This window comes from Pipistrellus hanaki (genome assembly GCF_964339955.1).
Source record: "Pipistrellus hanaki genome assembly, chromosome: 5".
Taxonomy (NCBI): Eukaryota; Metazoa; Chordata; class Mammalia; order Chiroptera; family Vespertilionidae; genus Pipistrellus; species Pipistrellus hanaki.
In genome coordinates this window covers 68,666,505-68,687,760 of record NC_140507.1, presented here as the reverse complement: position 1 = coordinate 68,687,760, position 21,256 = coordinate 68,666,505, and the positions used below count along the sequence as shown (strand labels likewise).

Genomic DNA, 21,256 nt, shown 5'->3' with positions numbered 1-21,256 from the left:
TTAACTTTGGTCTCTGAGAATTTCTGAACCTGATCTTTTCATGTTTTCCCAAAGTAGGCTTTCTACAACAAACACAGAAATGTCCCATGCATATGAAACAAAATGCAATGAAAACCAATTTAAAATCATCACTAAACCAAATGAAAGTATAACTTAGAATATGCTTTTTTCCTACCAAGCTTGCCTTCCAGTCCACCCACACCCTCTCACCCCCAAATGAAATGAAATAAGTATTTTTGCCAATAGAAAAGTAGAGGCAAGTCAAAGATTCTAAAAATTAGTGAAAATTAACTGGGAATTATTCCTATTCATGCTTTGAGTTTCTAAGGATAATTTTTATTCTCTGCAGCCTGGCTATGTAATAAAAGATTTTGTGATCAAGTATTTCTGCATCTGTGTGTGGCACTAAATTTTTGTGCTATCCGAAAAGATATGCAATATTGGGAAAAATTTTTGATATTTCTTTTAGAGCCTTCTATTTGCCAATTCAATATTGGTTGAAAAGGTAGCCTATATATCAACTGTAATTCAGTTAACTGTCACACATCCAAATGGAAACCATCCCCACACGCCATAATATTTTGAATTTAATTTAAAAAATCAACTTGCAATGAATATTATAAAAATATATTACTCACAATTCGGGTATTCTTGAATATTTTCAGCTGAAAATTCTCACGAGAAATGATTTTAAAGTTGGTCAGGGCTGCCACTTAGGGAAAACATTTTTTTTTTTTTTTTATAGATGCGCGTGGAGTGTGGGGAAGGTCCATATCACTTGTGTCTACAGACGCTTATGGTGTACAATGGGTTAAAAGAAACTACCGTGTTTCCCCAAAAATAAGACATCCTCCGAAAATAAGACCTACTTACAGGTTTCCTTCTGAGTGAAATATAAGGCATCCCCCCAAAAATAAGGCCCCCCTGGGCTAAACATGAGAGATTTGGTCCCCTGATTCTGAAAGAAATGGAGTCACAAGAAATTCACCAGGAAATTCAGGAATTGAATTGTTATGATGATGTTCCAGAAAATGATGACATGATTGTCATTGAATAAATGAGTAAATTCTTGATACTGTAGGATTCACAGTTTGTCTGGTTTGTGTTGACAACTACCGTACTACCGTCCCATATACAGGTAATAAATTTCCTTTATTTTCATTTAACAATAAATGTGTACCGTATTCTTCTTCATGGAAAAATAAGACATCCCCTGAAAATAAGATCTAGCGCATCTTTGGGAGCAAAAATTAATATAAGACACTGTCTTATTTTCGGGGAAACAGGGTACCTAATCTTTGATGCTGCTTTATCATTTATAGAATACTTTTATATACCTTATCTCTTTAAAAAATATTTATTGTTGAAAGTGTTACATACTTATTTCTTTTTAAAAAGTCTTTATTGTTGAAAGTTATATATATCTCCTTTTTTGCCCCCTGCGTTGACCTCTTCTAAACCCCTCTTTCCTCCCCCCACCCCAGGCCTTCACCACCCTATTGTCTGTGTCCATGGATTATCTATATAATCTTTGTTAGAGAGGTGGTATTTTCAGGAAAAAAATTCTGAGTTAGAGAAGTTATGCAATGTTTCCCATTCACACAACTACTAAGAAGCTTGAATCCATTACCTTTTCTTTTAATCTTCACCCAATGATATTTTTTATTGATTCTTAGAGAGGGAGGAAGAGAGAGAGAAACATTGATGTGAGAGAGAAACATTGATTGGTTGCCTCCCATACATACCCTGACTGGGATTGAACCTGAAACCTAGGTATGTGCCCTGACTGGGAATCAAACCTGCAGCCTTTTGGTGTACACGAGGATGCTTTTACCAGCTGAGCCACCTGCTCAGGGCTGAATCCATAAATTTTTGGTTTATTTATATTTCATCTCTTTTTTTGTTTGTTTGTGTTTTTTGTTGCTAATCCTCACCTGAGGATATTTTTCCATTGATCTTTCAGAGAGAGAGGAAGAGAGAGAGAAAGATAGAGACTAACGTCGATGTGAGAGAAACATATCAATTGGTTGCCTCCTTCACACACCCGATCAAGGCCAGGGCCTGGGATGAGTGCAACCAAAAGGTACGTGCCCTTGATAAGAAATAGAACCCGGGATCCTTTGGTCCGAAGGCTGGTAGTCTATCCACTGAGCCAAATTGGCTAGGGCTCTATTTCATCTCTTTGGATACCTTCTGCCAAATCATTTAATGTAAAAATGCACTATTAATGATTAAGACATATACAATAAATTTTAAATTCAATAGCTTATAAGTATGACAGCTATTTAAATAAAATTTAGGACAATAGCATGAAATTTGTTCAAAATGAGCCCGTTACAGCTGTGGTAAATGAAAATTGCTTCAATATAGACAAATTAAACCATATGTTATATAAACAACTAAAAGGGAAGAAAGTTTACCTTTAAATACTTTTTTCCAGTTACAGTTGACATTTAATATTTTATATTTTAAGTATTGTTTAAGAATTGTTTTAGTATATCTATAGTGTAAATGATAAGGTAGAGAAACTATACTATATCTTTTATGAAATACTTATATATTTTATCTATTAGGTCAGTATGATATTTCTCATGAAATGTTGCTTGCTTCTTTTTCTGACAGTTTGTTATAGTATAAAAATGCAACTATTTTTATAGTGATTTTCAATCCTACAACATTAAGCTTATCAAAGGTTTTGAGAGGAAATGACTAATTTCTTGCATTTAAAAAAATGCTTTTCAGGTATTCCAGTCAAAGGAAGAAATAGCTCTTCTAAGATGGAATCTGTTGTTTGGGAATGTGGTTGATCACCTTGATATGTTTGGCCAAATGTGCCCTATGTAATAAAATGAAAAGAAGAGACAAGATGATGTCATTTTCCTGTATTGTGAAACCAAAAACAAATGCCTTTTGTGAGATCAAGCTAACAAACCTCTGACAGTGCGAAGAGTATTTGACTGTTTGAAGAACTTAATAATAAAATATAGAAGAGCACTTCTTCAAGCTGGGACCTGCAGGTGTACAAAGATCTAAAATATACATCATAGGCCTAATCGTCCATATCTCATTCAGATTCAAGAAGGATGGCTATGAGTTGGATCGTCTTCTATCTTTGGCCCTTAACTATGTTTGTGGGGCATATAGGTGGGCACAGTTTGTTTTCTTGTGAACCTATTACCTTGAGGATGTGCCAAGATTTGCCTTACAATACTACCTTCATGCCTAATCTTCTGAATCATTATGACCAACAGACAGCAGCTTTAGCAATGGAGGTAAGACTTAATATATTCTTTTGACATATCTTAAAAAATGATTCTTATTTTGCCCTGTTAACTTACCTAATGAATGTGACTGATAAACAAAACGGAAAGGATATGTTATTTTAAACTACATCTTGTGCATTAAAAAGTTCTTGATTTAGGATCTTCAAACTATTATTAATAGTTCTTTTTTTTTTTTTTTTTTCTTTGTGATTTTTCTTTTATTGGGACTTAGGGGGTGGGTAACTTGGTGGTTATACCCCACCAGGGTACTGTCCATTCTAATCCTCCTGGGCCAGCTTTAGCTTTTTCTTTTTCTTTGAGCTCTTGTTGCTAACAGCCTCTTCAGGTCCACTGCTGAGAGGTTCCTCCTTCAAAGAGTTTCCTCTTTTTCTTGAGAACACTCCTGTCTGCTGCCTCTTCGGGTTCACTAACGGGTTCTGGTCTGGTTAAAGATTTCTTCCTCTTGGGAAGATTTCCATTGGTAGCTGTCTCACGGTCCTTATTAACTAACTCCTCCGTGGGCAAAGATTTCCTTTTCCTGGGTTTGGGTGAAGAAACAGGTGGGTCTTCTGTTCCATTCTCCTGGAGCTTTTGCTTTTTCTTCTTTTTAGGTTTTTCATTTAGTTCCTCACACTCCTCTTGTGTACTTGATTTAGGTTCTTCAAACTATCAATTCTTTAAACTATTAGAATTGATTTTGGGGGAATGTTACTTATTTTTTAGACATACTTTATAAAGAAATTTGAAACTGGAAAATGGAAGATAATAGCCATTTACTAGTAGAAGTTTAAAATTGCCCAAGTTAGGATTACATTTTTCTGTTATTTGACTAATAATAAAACTTTAGATAAAGACAATATAATAATATCCATAATTCATTCATTAAGTATTGATGGTAATTTGATTTTGCAAAAAGTTCTTTTGTTCAGCCTTTAGGCTAGTGGTTTACAGTATTTCAATTTTTTTAAATGCTTAAAATTATTTTCTGGCCTACCATGTTAACATTAGTTTTGTGTGTTTTTTAAGAACAATAACTGAAGCAACAAAATTTTTTTTGCTATCTGAATTTATCTGTTCTTGACCCCTCAAAATTTTATGAAAATTTACTTGAATTTTTTAATGGTAATTTTTTGGGCACTTTTAATGATTTTACTTTATTAATTTATTTTAATATTTTTTATTCATTTCAGAGAGGAAGGGAGAGGGGGAGAGAGAGAGAAACATCAATGATGAGAGAAAATCATTGATCGGCTGTCTCCTGCAAGCCCCCACAACTGGGGCATGTGCCCTTGACCAGAATCGAACCAGGACCCTTTAGCCTACAGGCTGACACTCTGTGTCCACTGAGCCAAACCAGCTGGGCTGATTTTAGGGTAACAGGCAATTAGAAAACTATGACAAATTAATGGGTGTAATTAATAATAGGTTTAAATAAGCATGTATTTCTATACTGGTTTTAGATTTGTGGACAGGGATATGTTTACCAGATAAGAACAAAGAGGCAGTAAATGGTGGCAATAAGGAGCATAGGTTTTTGGATTTGGACAGACGGGGCTTTGAATTCTAGCTCTATCACTTTCTAGCTATATTACTTTGGGCAGGTTGTATGAACTTTTCTTATTATAGTTTCTTTGCTTGTAAAATGGAGTTAATAATCAAAACAAGCTTTTGTAAAATACCAAATAAAACCACATGTACTAAATAGTTGGCACATATAAGTACTCTAAAAGTGATAACTTTTACCATTTACCCATTTCCTCATATTAATGTGGCTATATAATACATATAATTTACAGAGAATGTTTTCTACTTTAGTCTTGAATCCATTGTTATAGTGCTTTCAGCAAATTGAAGCTTACATGTTTTGGAACTCTTAGTTTCATAATAAAACTAGAGGCCTGATGCACGAAAATTTGTGCACTGGGGGGTGGGAGGATCCTCTCTCACAGTCCAGTCCAGGAACCCTCAGGGGATGTCCTACTGGTGGCTTAGGCCCACTTTCCCCTAGGGAGCAGGCCTAAGGCACAGTTTGGTCAGGGGAAGGTGCCACCCCATCACCCCAATGCTGCTGTCACTGCTGGCCACCACAGCAGCCGGCTCTCCTTGGCCCTCACAGCTGCTGCAGCTTTGTCCAGAAGATGGCAGGTCTATTTGGCCTAATTAGCATATTTCCCTTTCATTAGTTTAGATTCAAAGGTTCTTACTTCCAAATAGACTAACATAAATCTATCTGGGAAAATTTGTAAAAAGATCACTATTCATAGATTTTAAAATGTGGGGAGCATCTTATATATTCCAAATATTTAAAGATGTTATAGAGGTTGAACAAAACATTTTCTGCTTTTCCTCTGACTACACAAGGTCTAACTAGTAAAGAGAGATTTGATATTGATTGATAGATGAAATTGGGTATTGGTTTTAATACAGTAATTTGTTTCCAGGCATGGTAATCCCTAATGTGCATTGAAGCCATCAGTTTTCTCACAAAAATAAATTGAAGTAGGAGTACCTTGATTTTAGTATCATATAGGTAGTACAACTCCTTTGGAAAGCAATTAGAGTGGTAAGAAGCTGGTTATAAAGATTTTTGTACTTATTTGGGTTCACTTTTTGTCTGTAACTTTAAGTCTTTGGAGTTAAATCACTTACCATCCCTGAGTCTTGGTTTCTTCATTTGTGAAAAGACATTAATAATGAAAATATCTGAAAGGGCTGTTAGGCTTAAATGAAAGATTTATAAAGTAGATAGCACAATTCATGGCACACAATAGGTGATTCGGAAAAGTTGATTTTATTCCAAATTTCATCCTATCTAATAAAAGAGTAACATGCAAATTAATCAACACTTTGCTACACTCACAAGCCATACCCACAAGTCACACCCACCAGCCAATCAGAGCGAGTATGCAAATTAACCCTAATCAAGATGGCTGCGGCCACAGAGAGCAGGAGGTAGGTTTGGGTTTCCCTGGCAATGGAGGAAGCCAAGCTTTTCACACATTCTGGTGGGCCCAGGCCTCCACTCAAGGGTACAAAGTTTCAATTATGGAAAGGTAAATAAATTCCAACAGAAATGGTGGCAGCCACTGAGCTGGAAGAGCAGGAGGCTAGGGTTTCCCCGGGTGAGGGAGGAAGCCAAGCTTTTGCAGCCCTGGCTGGCTCAGGCCTTCACTCCAGGCTACAAAGCTTCAATTATAGAAGATACATAAATTTCAACAGAAATGGTTGCTGTCATGGAGCAAGCAGGAGATTTGGCTCCCATCCAGGCTACAAAATTTCAATTGTAGAAGATAAATAAATTCCAGATACCAGGGCCTCTACTTGGGTTGCCGGGGGGCGTGGCTAGCTTGCAAACCACCGCAGGCCCCTCGCCCAGGCCGTCCCATTCCGCAAGGAAACCTTCACCCTGATCTGGGACACCCTTCAGGGCAAACCAGCCGGCCCCCACCCATGTACCAGGACTCTATCCTATCTAATAAAAGAGTAATATGCAGATTGACCATCACTTCAACACACAAGATGGCTGCCCCATGTGGTCAAAGATCCTGCCCCCATGTGGACACAAGATGGCCACCACAAGATGGCCAGCAGGGGAGGGCAGTTGGGAGGGGCCAGGCCTGCAAGGGAGGGCAGTTGGGGGTGATCAACCCTGCAGGGGAGGGCAGTTAGGAGTGACCAGACCGGCAGAGGAGGGAAGTTGGGGGCAGTTAGACATCAATCAGGCTGGCATGGGAGTGGTTAGGGGGTGATCAGGCTGGCAGGCAGAAGCAGTTAGGGGCAATCAGGAAGGCAGGTAGGCAGGCAGGCAAGCAGTTGGGAGGCAGCAGTCCTGGATTGTGACAGGGATGTCCGGTGGGATTGGGCCTAAACAGGAAGTTGGACATCCCTCGAGGGAGTCCCAGATTGGAGAGGGTTCAGGCTGAGCTGAGGCACCCCCCCCCCCCCCCCGCCGCACTAATTTCATGCACCGGGCCTCTAGTTTCTAAATAATCATACAGAGAAAGTACTAGAAAGATGATGTATGTGTTCCAAGTGAATTTGTAGGCTCATGGAACATTCATAATGATGGCAAGTTAAGCTGTTTCTATCCTTTTCACAAATAAGCCCATGTAGTCTAGATTTTTGGCAATGAGGTTGCCTCGATTGGAGTTTCACCTATTCTAGGGAAAGCACCTAAGGGGGTAATACTTTCTAAGAGAAGGTTCTAGTGATTTAAAGTGATTAATATTGGGGATAGTTTGCTTGTACTAGTAGTATGGTTGTCATATCAGGACAATTCTACACTCACATGTAGTCATCTGATGGTTTGAGAGGGTGAAGTTTCTGTAATAGTAAAAGGTACTCAGCAGTCAACACAACATACTTCCAGAAGGAAGTAAGGATTCTTGGGTCTTTACAAGGACTTATATCTGCTGATGACATCCTTTATCCAGGAACTTTGGATATATGTCTGCCAGCTTTTATCAGGAGCAAGTAATAGGAGCAGCATATTCTTGAGTGTTCACTGTGGGACTTGGATTGAAAGATGAGTTCCTAGGTGTAGCATCTTTCAGCAGGCCCAGGCTTCACACCTGCCTGGCTTATTTCTGTTCTGATGTTTGGTGAGTCAAAATAAGTGCTTGCAATAGGATAGTAAATGACAGTGAACTAGGGGTATACAGATAAGAGAAAGTACAGGATCTGGGTTATCTCGAACTTGATTATTTACAATCAACAAGTTGGATATTCTTTCATTGTATATAGAGGATTTTAAGTCTATACTTTCATTGAAATTGGGAAACGTTTAAATAATAGGATAAGTATCACTGTATTAAGTTGGAAAGGAAGATCCTTTGCTGGTATATTTATTTCTCTACCCTACTTTCCAAAACATGCACAGGTATACACAAACACACTAAATATTTATAACTTTTTAACTTGATGTCTTTTTTCCCCCCTTGAGTATCAGTGGCTTTTGATAGAGAAAAGTTTCTCAAACCATTTTGAGCTGTCCAGATTGCTAAGTAAAATTTTGGAAGCTATACAGCATGGATAACAAATTGTCAGTAAGTACCGAAACCGGTTTGGCTCAGTGGTAGAGCGTCGGTCTGCAGACTGAAAGGTCCAGGATTCGATTCTGATCAAGGGCATGTACCTTGGTTGCGGGCACATCCCCAGTGGGGGGTGTGCAAGAGGCAGCTGGTTGATGTTTCTCTCTCATCGACGTTGCTAGCTCTCTATCTCTCTCCCTTCCTCTCTGTAAAAAATCAATAAAATATATATTTAAAAAACAAACAAACAAACAAAAACAACAAATTGTCACTAACTATATATACCTACCCACACAGTACCAGGTATTAGTATATTTGTGACTTTAATGATAATAAAAGAGATCTGAGCAGCCTTTCTCCCATTTTGAATAATTACATTGAATAGGAAGGGGACTGTTTAGTGGAAAAATCACTAGTATGGGGTGAGAAGACTTGTTTTTTCTACTAATTAGTTTTGACTTCTTTGTATTATTTTTCTCTAAGAAATGAAGTTATCTCTGTCTATTTTACAAGGTTATTGTTAAGATCAAATGATATAGTGACATATATATTAAAGATCTTTAAAAAGTTAAAGTGCAGAGCATTATTCTTTGTTTCCTGTCACCCTAATCTCTTTGGGAGGTTGATTTCTTTCTTTCTTTTTTTTTTTAAATATATTTTTTATTGATTTTATACAGAGAGGAAGGGAGAGAGATAGAGAGTTAGAAACATCGATGAGAGAGAGTCATCGATCAGCTGCCTCTTGCACACCCCCTACTGGGGATATGCCCGCAACCAAGGTATATGCCCTTGACCGGAATCGAACCCGGGACCCTTCAGTCCCCAAGCCGACGCTCTATCCATTGAGCCAAACCGGTCCCGGCTGGGAGGTTGATTTCTTATTTTGAAATTAAACCTCTGTTAGAGAATCAGAGGAAAAACTCCTGGGATGGTTTGTGTTTGCTTCCATTTCTTGTTTTCTTTTGTCATTCTCATTAAAGATTTTCTATAGCATAGGAAATTGGCAGTGGTATAGATCAAGTTAGAAGATAGAGTTTAAAAGCCTGCGTGAACATCTGTGGTATCTTTTATGGTTCATTAAGGATAAAGAATGTTTGAACAAGTCACCCAGTTATCCAAAATCAAATTTTAGCTTTTTCCCCTCTATTTCTTATTATGGAAAATTTCAGTTACATAGAAATAAAGATAGAATAGTATAACCAATTTTTAAAGTTATTAACTTATACCTAGTCTTGTTTCATTCATGACCTCACACCCAACTGTGTTACTTTGAAGAAAGTCACAAGCACCATAATTTTATCCATAAATATTTCCATTTATATATATCTATAAAGTAAGGGCTCTGCAAATATATAAATGCCATATTTTTATCACTTCTTCAGTATCATCAAATACCCAATTATGTTCAAATTACTCTGAGCACTTCACATTTTTTTAATAGTTGACTTTTTAAATCAGGGTTCATGCATTGCATTCAATTAATGTCTTTTAAAGTCTCTTAATTTATGATTTCACCTTTCCTTTTCCTTTTCCCTTTTTTCTTTTAATATGTTTGCTCTTTAGAGTTTTCCATAGTCTTTAGTTTACTGATTTCATCCCTGTGGTATTATTTACCATGTTCCTCTGACTCCTTTTTTTTACTTTTTTTTTTTTTTTTTGGTGGATGGTGGGGGAGAACATTTCATAGGCACATAATATCTAGTTGTCATTCTGTAATTTTAGCAGCCGTTGATTTCCTAGATCACATGTGTCAAACACAAGGCCCGCGGGCCAAATCCAGCCCACCAGGCCTTGCAATGTGGCCCGCACCGCGCTGTCATCACTGCACTCCGCTGTCAGTTTATGACATTGTCAGTTTATGACTGTTCAGTAAACCATTCGGCCCGCGATTTAGGCTGGATTTTAGATTTTGGCCCCTTCTCTGATTGAGTTCAACACCCCTATCCTAGATCAACAATTTTATTAGGGGTTTATAAAATGATGATATTCTAATCTATCATCTTCATTTCTCAGCTGGAATACTTTATAAATAGAAACTTCCTCCCTATTACTATTAAATATACAGTTTATATGAGAAAGACAGGATAAATACCTGATCATACTTTAAAAAAAAAAAAAAAATATATATATATATATATATATATATATATATATATATATATATATATATATATATTTTATTGATTTTTTTACAGAGAGGAAGGGTGAGGGATAGAGAGTTAGAAACATCGATGAGAAAGAATCATCGATCAGCTGCCTCCTGCACATCCCCCACTGGGGATGTGCCCGCAACCAAGGTACATGCCCTTGACCGGAATCGAACCTGGGACCCTTTAGTCCACAGGCTGACGCTCTATCCCCTGAGCCAAACCAGTTAGGCCCTGATTATACTTTATTAGTTTTTAGGATAAGTTGAATCCCAAGCAATTTCCAAAGGTGATTTTTTTTTTTTTAAAGCATCATTATGAACTCATGTATTTTTTTAAAAATATATTTTATTGATTTTTTACAGAGAGGAAGGAAGAGAGATAGAGAGCTAGAAACGTCGATGAGAGAGAAACACTGACCAGCTGCCTCTTGCACACCCCCCACCGGGGATGTGCCCGCAACCAAGGTACATGCCCTTGACCGGAATCAAACCCGGGACCTTTCAGTCCGCAGACCGTCGCTCTACCACTGAGCCAAACCGGTTTCGGCTGAACTCATGTATTTTTAACATCTACACTAATAAAAGAGAAACATGCAAATCATATCACTCCACTGCCTCTAACAGCCAATCAGAGTGAGTATGCAAATTGAACCAAAAACATGGCGGCTACAGAGCCCAAGAAGCTACCTGCCCCATAATCCCAGACCTCAGCCAGCCTCAGAAGCCTCATGTCCTCCTGCCCCATGTCCTGGGGAGACTGAGAAACTGGGCCCCAGCGCCTGAGGCTGGGTGCGCCCCGGGAGGCGAAGAAGCCACTTGTCCTGTGATCCCAGGCTACGGCCAGCCAGAGAAGCTGCCCGCCCCATGTCCGCCCGCCCCATGTCCACCGCCCCACATCCTGGGGGAGACGGAGAAACCGGGCCCCAGTACCTGAGGCTGACTGCAGCCCGGAAGATGAAGAAGCTGCCTGCCTTGTGATCCCAGACTGTAGCCAGCAGCAGAAACCTCATGTCTGCCTGCCCCGCATCTTTAGGAAGACAGAAAAACCAGGCCCCAGCTCCTGAGGCTGGATCAACCTGGGAGACTAAGAAGCTGCCTGCCCCGTGATCCCAGGCCACACCAGCTGGAGAAGCCGCCCACCCCACATCCTGGGGGAGACAAGAAACCAGGTGCCAGAGCCTGATGCTGGCTGCAGCCCAGGAGATGAAGAAGCCGCCTGCCCTGTGATCCCAGGCCACAGCCAGCTGGAGAAGTTGCCCCCACTACATCCGAGGAAAGATGGAGAAGCTGCCTACCCTGCAGTCCTGGGCACCAGCACCTGTGGCTGGCTGTGGCCTAGGAGATGGAGAAGCCGCCCACCCTGTGGTCCTAGGCACTAGCACTTGTGGCTGCAGCACAGGCAAAGACACCTGCCCACCATCCCCTGCAGCTACAGCCGGCCTGGGCATCTATGGATGACCAGAGGGAAGGAAGCCTAGATCCTGGGTGCCTGTGGTTGGCTGGAGGAGGGAATCTTGGATTCTTGGTGCAGGGCTGAGGCAAAGGTGGCTAGGGGCAATCAAGTCAGCAGGGGAGCAGGTAGAGACAATCAGGCTGGCAGGCAGAAGCAGTTACGTAGGGACAATCAAGCAGGCAGGGGAGCAGTTAGGAGCCAGCAGTTCCGGATTGTGAGAGGGATGTCTGACTGCTGGTTATCCCACGAGGGGTCCCAGATTGGAGAGGGTGTAGGCCAGGCTGAGGGACACCCTCCCCGCCACGCCCCTGTGCACCTGGCCTCTAGTATTTGATATGTTTCAATCCTTTGCAGTTATTATTATTGGGGCTCAACCTATTCCATCTTTGGTAGTGGGAGCCTCTTTAAGGTAGCTCCTGAGTATTTTTTTTTTACAGTACTCTAGGGGTTTCTAATAACTTCTTTGCTATGATTCAAATCCACTTCATAAAATTCTGCCTCAAATCTTTGTTAATAAATAAATTTTAAGTAAATTTAATGACTTAGTTGGTTTTATTAAACAATTCATGAATAGGGCATCATCTTATCTAGCAGACAGAGAGATAGTCCCAGGGGTTATACAAGATGGAAGACTCTTATAATAAGGAGGGCAAAGCAAGGAAGTTATCATCAAGGAAAAATGAAAGTTCATTGGAGGAAAGTAAGAGTTCATAGGTATTATGGCTTCTTATTGGTTGAGTTTCAGTATTTCTATTGGCTGGGCGAGAAGAAAACCTCCTGCTGGAATAGTAAAGTAGACGTACTTCCTGTGCAAGTATCCCTTTTCTGATTGGTTGGGATCTATAACTGAATTAATTGACTCTGTAATTGAGTTTTCCTGTTTGGAGTAATTGTCAGCAGTGAGCGATAATAGCTTGAGAGTTCCATTAACAGATCTTCCCATCCCCAATTTTAATTGAGGTTTCCTTTATTAATTTTCACACCTTGAATCATCAGTTTATATAGGGAGTACTGATTCCTTTTAGTTGGAAATGTTAGTTAGAGACCATTATGTGGATGCTTACCCTATTGATAATAGTTTAATCATTTTTAGGACTTTTCCTGGACAGAGTTAGGAAATAATTTTTTAAAGGAAGTACATTGTAAGTTTATGCAGATACTAGCAATTGAAACAACATTGCAGAGTTTTTACTTAAATTTAATTTTGTTTTTTATACTGAAACATTATAGACATTGTAGTATTTCAGAATAATTTCATTATTATTATACTATGATTACTAAAAGCAGTTTTAATATTCTTGTGTGCTTCTTTTTGCTTAAGGATATGTTTCACCAAGGATGTACAGTCAAATACTGTATTATAAAGTTACTTAAATACTTCTTCTCTTTGAAGTTAAACTCAATACACAGATTAATGTTTCATTTGATTTTGAGGAACAACCTAACAATTTTTTTGGTTTAATTTATTTTATAATTACGTTTTAAAACTTTGGAACAAAGTATATTAAGAGAAGTCCAGTCTCTGACCCTTTCATTTAAAAATGTTTTTTGTTTATACTTCCTTTAAAAATGTAAATATAATATTTATTTTAAATGTTTTTATTATATTTGTCTATATCTGTATATTCTTTCACCTTTTTTTGATATAGTGTCATACTATTTGTTTTTATTACTTTACTTTTTCACTTAACAATATCTAGTAGATAATCCCATAGTAGTATTTATAAATATTACTAAAAAAAACACTTTATAATTGTGGCAAAATTTACATGACATAAAACTTACCATTTCAACCATTTTTAAATGTATAGTTCAGTGGCATTAAGTGCATTCACCTGTTAATGTAATCACAAATAACCTCCAATACTTTTTTCATTTTCCAGAACTGAAACTCTGTACCTATTAAACAATAATCTTTCATTATTCTATCCTCCAAGTTCCTGACAACCACCATTCTACTTTCTTAATTAGACTGCTGTAGGTATCTCATATAAGTGGTATCACAATATTTGTATTTTTGTGACTGGCTTTTTTCACTTAGTATAATGTCTTCAAAGGGTCATCCATGTAGCATATGTCAGAATTTTCTTTCTTTTTAAGGCTGAATAATACTCCATTGTATGTATATTCCACACATTTAGTTTATCCATTCATCTGTCAGACACTTGGGTTGCTTGTACCATTTGGCTATTGTAAATAATGATGCCATGAAAATGGTTGTACAAATATCAGTTCCAATCTCTGCTTTCAATTTTTGTGGTTATATATCCAAAAGTGAAATTGCTATATAATATGATTTTATTTAATTTGGGCGGGGGAGGGGGGTGGAGGGGCTGTGGGGAGTTTTCCATAGCAACTGCTCCATTTTTTTCTTTTTTCTTTCTATAGCTGCTCTATTTTATATACCTGCCAGCAGTGCAAAGAGTTCCAATTTCTCCATATCCTCCCAATACTGGTTATTTTTCCCCCCTGGATAATAGTTATCTTAATAGGTGTGAGGTTTTCTTCATTTTTTAAAATTTAGTTCTTACTGAAGGATTGTTTGCTGCTTTTTTGCCATTGAAAACAGAGCCTGCCCTGTTCATCTTTGTGTGCCCTGTACCTAACAGTACTTCACACATAGTAACTGCTAAATATATATTTTTATGAATTAATGAACTTTATAAACTGTGAATTTCAAAGGAGGTGGTAGTATTCATGGTTATGGTTATGATGCTGTACCTAACCACTTAATCTCCAGGGATGATAAATATTGTAGTAGTGTCCTTGGTTAGGATGTTAGTAATGGTATTCCTAATACATAGAATACCACTTAGCATTTAACCTATGAGCACTAGTGTTTTGCTTTGCCCCCCTGCCCATTTTTGGGTCTTTACTTGATGCTTTCAATATACATATTTACACTTATAAGAGGTATAATAAGCTTAAATAACCAAATTTTCACAGCCCTAGACCTTTCATGTTCCTTCTGCCTTTATACTCTCTTCTCCATCTTTGCCTGTCAAAATTCTAAGTTGTACTTAATAGATTAATAAGTAGAAAAAAGTAGGGGTAGTTAACAAAACATTATGTATGATATCATCCTGCTTTGGTTGGAAAAAATATATATGTTCATTTGGAAGGCTTTTCCCCAAGTCTACAATGGTTGTTCCTGAATTAGTACAGTTTATTCGTGTTTTCTGTGTTCTTCATTTAATGTTCTTTTTTCTGTAAGAAATACATTGTGCTTTTAAAACAATAAAATTAATACAGAAACTTTATTGTTAAAAGCTCAAGGGTCATTTTTTGGTTAGCACCCTGTTGCAGCGCCTACCTAAGACTTAAGTATTTATTACAGATATTTTGATTGAATGACTGAAACTTAAGGAAGAATTTGGTAAATGCCATAAAGGCATAAAGTGCTCAGGAGATTCAAGAGAAGTCTCATCAATTACAGATGATATGTGAATTGGCCTTAAAAGACAGTTTTGTGTGTTTGTGTTTAGGGAATGGCATAATATATATATATACCTATGTACTACCAGTAATTATTAACATTTTATGGACAGTCTTTTTGGAAACGAAATTTCTTTGATTATATGCTTGAAATTCATGATTTATATCTTTAGAATACATGCATTATCCAGCAGATTTACTTCTCTTGTTGTCTTTTGTTTAGGTTAATAAGGTGGTTTTTCCCTAAGCAAACAATTTAGTGAGTTGGCTTAAGAAGCGTATTGTGTGACAAGGAAACCAGCCAGAAATTAAGAAGCTTCTAAATTTAAAAGTGTACACACGAGTAGTGGAGAATTAATTGCATTTAGTTACTTTTGACTTTAGGGGGAAAATAGCAGCTTTTAAATTTTTTAATTGATTTTCTTGTGCAACATCACTTTAAAGGAATACCTTTTAAAAATTTGTATTCAATTAACTCATTAAGTGTGGTGGGATTTGATTTTTAAAGTTTCTCTTTTTGAGACTATACTTAACAATTTTTTATGATATTTGAAGTATTAAAGTTTACTTCCTAAAGGTCTGCTTTGGGGACTCCCCTTTCACTTAAGAAGATAAATATATTCCTGTGATAATGGCATATTTCTGCAAACCAACTCACTAAAAGACTATTGGGAAGCATTTAATATGCTTTATGAGATATTTTAAAATATTAGGATTTCTAAAATGAAATCTATTGGGCTTAAAGGTGTTTTACAACCTAGGTTTTTTATATACAAAGTAATTATTAAAGTTTTAGATCTTTTATCATTAGGAATTTTATTGTTACAAAAATAATTTTAAAGGTATATTTAATCACGTAAACTTATTCTAAACAGTTATTTTTTAATTTCTTTTTCTAATTTGGATCTGAAATAGAATTGAATACTATTTTTGAATTTTCGAGGCCATTCCACATTTGGCTTCACATTTAGTGAATTTAGTCATAATATTCCCAAACCCAGTAGGATACTATTTCTATGGTTACCAGACCTTTGTAGAGTGACTAAGATTGGAATTCTGATTCTCGTGAGTCAAATTTTGGCCTTTGACTCTGTCCCTTTCTCACATCCCTTGCTAAGCTTCTGCTGTTGCTATGCTTGAAGGCTTGTCAGCTAGCAGGTTCCTATGGTAACAGGAATGGAAATTTGAAAGAAGAAAGAGATGGGGAGCATAGAGGCTTGGTTGATTTGAATTTGAACAAAGAATGGTAGGTTCCACGTTGTGTACCTTTGTTGTAGAAACCAGAAATTTAATTTTAGAAAGTTACTTTTCAGTTTGTAAACTTTCTATACTTGGTCTTAATTTAGTGAACAGAAGTATTACTGTTTAAGGAAATACTCAGTAAGAATCTTAAAATTTAATCAGATAAAGATCCTTTTTCTACTTCATAGTGCTTTAAGTATATAAAATATAACTTATTTTATATACTTGTTCCCAACTCTACAGTATTCAGGCCACCTCATTACATTTTTATTTTGTTGAGATTAAAAATTGTTAGGGTTAAAGTCAAGGCAATTTGCATGTTTGAAAAATATTAATAGTTTTGTTTCTATATAAACTTTATTGAGGTATGATTTGTATACAAAAACTGCACCCATTTACAGTGTTCAATTCAGTGAGTTTTGAGATATATATATATATATGAAACCATCAAGATACAGAGCATTTCCATCACCTCAAAATTCTCGTGTCCCTTTGTAGTCCACACCCTGTTGACTCCTTGCTCCAAACAACAGATCTGCTTTCTGTCACTATGGATTACTTTACTTTTTTAGAGTTTTATATAAATGTAGTCATATAGTATCTACTTTTTTATGTCTGATTTCTCTCATCCAGCATAATGATCTTGAGATTTATCCATGTTTTGTTTTGCTTTTTAAAACATAATTTCCATTGACTTTCTTTCTCACTTGGCATTTGAAAATAGGGACTTGAACAGGTTTCTTCATGTTCATCAAATATGCCTTCTTCAGTTCTATTAATTTGCAGCTCTTCAGTAATCCCCTTGAAAGTTATAATTTACTGGGTTTTGTATGCTATTTTGTGTATTATTTACATATTATTAAAACTATTTTATAGAGGAGAAAACTAAAGTTTAGAGAGGTTATATAGAACTAAAGTTTAGAGAGGTTATATAGAACAGATTGGTTAAGCTCAAGGTCTTTGGATAAGAATGCCATGGTTTGACTCTTGGCTCTTTGCAGCTGTATGATCTTGGGTAAATTACTTAACTTTCTATGCCTCATTTTCTTCACAAGTATTATAAAATAGGATTAATAATTTTAGTACCTATCGTACTTTAAAAAAAATAATCCTCACCTGAGGATATTTTTTCCATTGATTTTTAGAGTGAGTGGAAGTAAGGGAAGAAGGAAGGGGCAAGAGGGAGAAGGAGAGAGGGAGAGGAGCATGGATGTGAAAGAGACACATCAGTTGATTGCCTCCCACACATGCCCCAACTGGGGTCAGGTATGTGCCTTGAATAGGAATCAAACCCTAGATCCTTCTGTGCATGGGTTGATGCTCTAACTGCTGTGAGCATTACTGGCCACAGCCATAGTACCTACTTTATGAGATTGTTAATGAGATAATGTGTGTAAGGCACTTAGAACTCTGTCTGGCCTATACTGTCAGTAAATGCTAGCTGAGATATTGCACAAGGTACTTGTATTTAATAAGTGATAGATAGGAAATACTCAGTAAGAATCTTAAAATTTAATCAGATAAAGATCCTTTTTCTACTTCATAGTGCTTTAAGTATATAAAATATAACTTATTTTATATACTTGTTCCCAACTCTACAGTTGGGAACAAGTATATAAACTTACTAGCTTTAGACCCAATGCAAGCAGTGCAAAATATCACTCAAATCAATTTTATAGTTAATCATGGAGCTCACAGATGGAGGTTAACAATATTGCATTAGTTAGTTTTTATGTATTACTTAGTACCAAGCAAGTTTGAGACTTGCTTAAAATACACATATGCATATATATGTGATATATACAGATACATCAACATGTGACTATATTTTTAAACTTTTGATTTTAAAATAATAGACTCACGGGACATTGCAAAATAGTATAGGAGATTCAGTGTACTATCTAGTTTCCCCCATCTTACTATCTTATATAACTATTTTACAGTATCAAAACCTAGAAATTAACATTGATACAATCAACAGACCGTATAGTTCACCAGTTTTTACATGTGTTCATTTTTATTTGTGTGTATATGCAAATGTGCATATGTGTGTAGTCTTTGCAATTTTATCACATTTATAAATTGATGTAGCCACTGCTATAGTTAAGAAACAACTGTTTTATTATCACCAAGGAATTCCTTCTTTTCTCCCTTCCCAATCCCAAGCAGCCACTCATTTGTTCTTTATCTCTGTAATTTTTGTCATTTCAAGAACGTTATATAAATAGGGTTATACAATATGTAATCTTTTGAGATTAACTTTTTTCATTTAGCATAATACTCTTGGGTTCCATCCAAGTTGTTACAGGTAAATAGTTATTATTTTTAATTACTGAGTAGTATTCCAATATAGAGATGCACCACAATTTGCTTGCTCATTCACCTATTGAAGGACATGGGTTGTTTCCAGTTCTTCGCGATTACAAATAAAGCTGTTGTGAAAATTCATTTACAGCTTTTTGAGTAGACATAACTTTTCTAACAACACTTTGATTTTGAACTTCTAGCTTCCAGAAATATGAAATAATGAATTTATTGATATGTTGTTTAAATCAGTTTGTGTGATACTTTGTTATCGAAACCTCTGCAAACTAATAAAGTGTATATCCATTCATTTATTTTTATCTTCTTTGACTTCTTTCATCAGTGTTTTATACAAGTTCTGTACTTGTTTTGTTGGATTTATACTGTTTGAGTGCTTTCAGTGATTTTAAATGTATTGTTTAATTTAGATCCCAAATCCTCATTATATACAAAAATACAATTTTTAAATATTTTTCTTTTAGCCAAAACTTTGTTGAACTTTATTGTTAGTTCTAGGAGTTTTTAGTAGATTATTTGGAATGTTCTGTGTAGACAGTAATATCATCTACAAGTAGGGACAGTTCTCTTTTTCCAGTCTCTACACCTGTTATTTCGTTTTCTTGCTTTAATTCTACTGGTAGGATTTCCAATACCATCCTATATAATAAAAGGCTAATATGAAAATTAATTGAATGGCAGAATGACCAGTCACTATGACATGCACTGACCACCAGGGTGCAGACGCTCAACGTAGGAGCTGCTCCCTGGTGGTCAATGCACTCACACAGGGCAAGTGCCACTCAGCCAGAAGCCGGGCTCACAGCAGTGCTATGCCTGTGGGATCAGGCATAAGCCATCAGTCAGACATCCCTGAGGGCTCTCAGTCTGCGAGAGGGCACAGGCTGGGCTGAGGGGGACCCCCCCCCCCCACCTTCAGTGCATGAATTTTGTGCATTGGGCCTCTAGTCTATATATATAAAAGCCTAAGCAACCCTTCGACCAGTAGCTATGACACACACTGACCACAAGGGGGCAGACACTCAAGGCAGGTATGGAAACATGGAACACACTGATGCGAGAGGGTGCAGGCCAGGCCGAGGGACCCACTGGTGCACAAATTCGTGCACTGGGCCTCTAGTATTGAATAAGATCATTGAGAGTAGGCATCTGTCTATCCTTTGTTTCCAATCTTATGGGTAAGAATCCAGTGTAAGTATGATGTTAACAATAATGTTTTTGTGGATGCACTTTATCAAGTTGAAAAAGTTACTAATTCTATAATAGTTTGCTGAAAACTTTTAAAATCATGAATGCTATTTCTGCATTTGGTATGATTATGTGATTTTTGTCAGCCTGCTAATTTGGTGGATTACATTGATTGACTTTGAATATTGAGTCAACCTTGACTTTGCAGAACAAACCCTACTATGTTTGGATATATAATGCTTTTAATATATTTTTGGATTTGATTTGCTACTATTTTGTTAAGGATTTTTGCATCTATGTGTGGGATATTAGTTTGTAGTTTTCTTCTTTTGTACTATCTTTGTTTGGCTTTAATAGTAATCCTGGCTTCATTAAATTAGTTGAGATTAATTCTCTGCTATTTTCTGGAAAAGACTATTTAGAATTGGTATTAATTCTTCTTTGAATGTTGGTTAGATTTTACCAATGAAATCATCTGGCCTGTGCACTTCTTTTTCAAGAGATTTTAATCTACAAATTCAATTTCTTTAATAGTTATAGGACTACTCAAATTATCAATTTCATCTTAGGTGAGTTTTGATAGTTTGTGGCTTTTGAGGAACTGGCCCACTTCATTTAAATTGTCTAGTTTAGGTATATACAGTTATTTATAGTATTTCCTTATCTTTTTAATGTCTGCAGAGACTCCAATGACATCCTTTCTTTCATTCTTGATATTGGTAATTTGTGTTTCTCATTTTTCTTTATCAGTCTTGCTAAAAGTTTATAAATTTTATTGATATTTTCAAAGTGATTTTTCTATTGTTTTTGTTTTCAGTTTCATTTATTTCTTTTCTTTATTATTTTCTTATTAGTTTGCTTTTCATTTATTTTGCTCCTTTTGACTATTATGAATAATGCTGCTCTGCTGTGAGCATTCATATATACAAATTTTTGCTTGAATACCATTTTTATTTTATTATTTTTTTTATTTATTAAATTAAATCTTTATTGTTGAAAGTATTACATATGTCCAATATTTTCCCCTATGGACTCCTAGCCTGCTCCTGTTCCCCGCACTAGGCCTTCACCACTCTGTTGTCTGTGTCCATGGGTTACGCATATATACATACAAGGTCTTTGGTTGATTTCTTCCCACCCACCCACCCTCACCCGCCTTCCCTCTAAGCACACA

General features: G+C 36.7%; 1 protein-coding gene across 2 annotated transcripts in view; it reads left to right on the top strand.

Annotated features, from left to right (window-relative positions):
* FZD3 (frizzled class receptor 3) overlaps positions 1-21,256 on the top strand; it is an 81,487-nt gene that overhangs the window by 7,542 nt on the left and 52,689 nt on the right. For both annotated transcript variants that reach the window (XR_014795218.1, XM_084886392.1), the window contains exon 2: positions 2,743-3,272. Coding sequence is in view for 1 of the 2 variants with exons in the window: in XM_084886392.1 (XP_084742518.1) it covers positions 3,084-3,272 (189 nt within the window). In the remaining variant the exon portion in view is untranslated. The remainder of the gene's footprint in view (positions 1-2,742; positions 3,273-21,256) is intronic.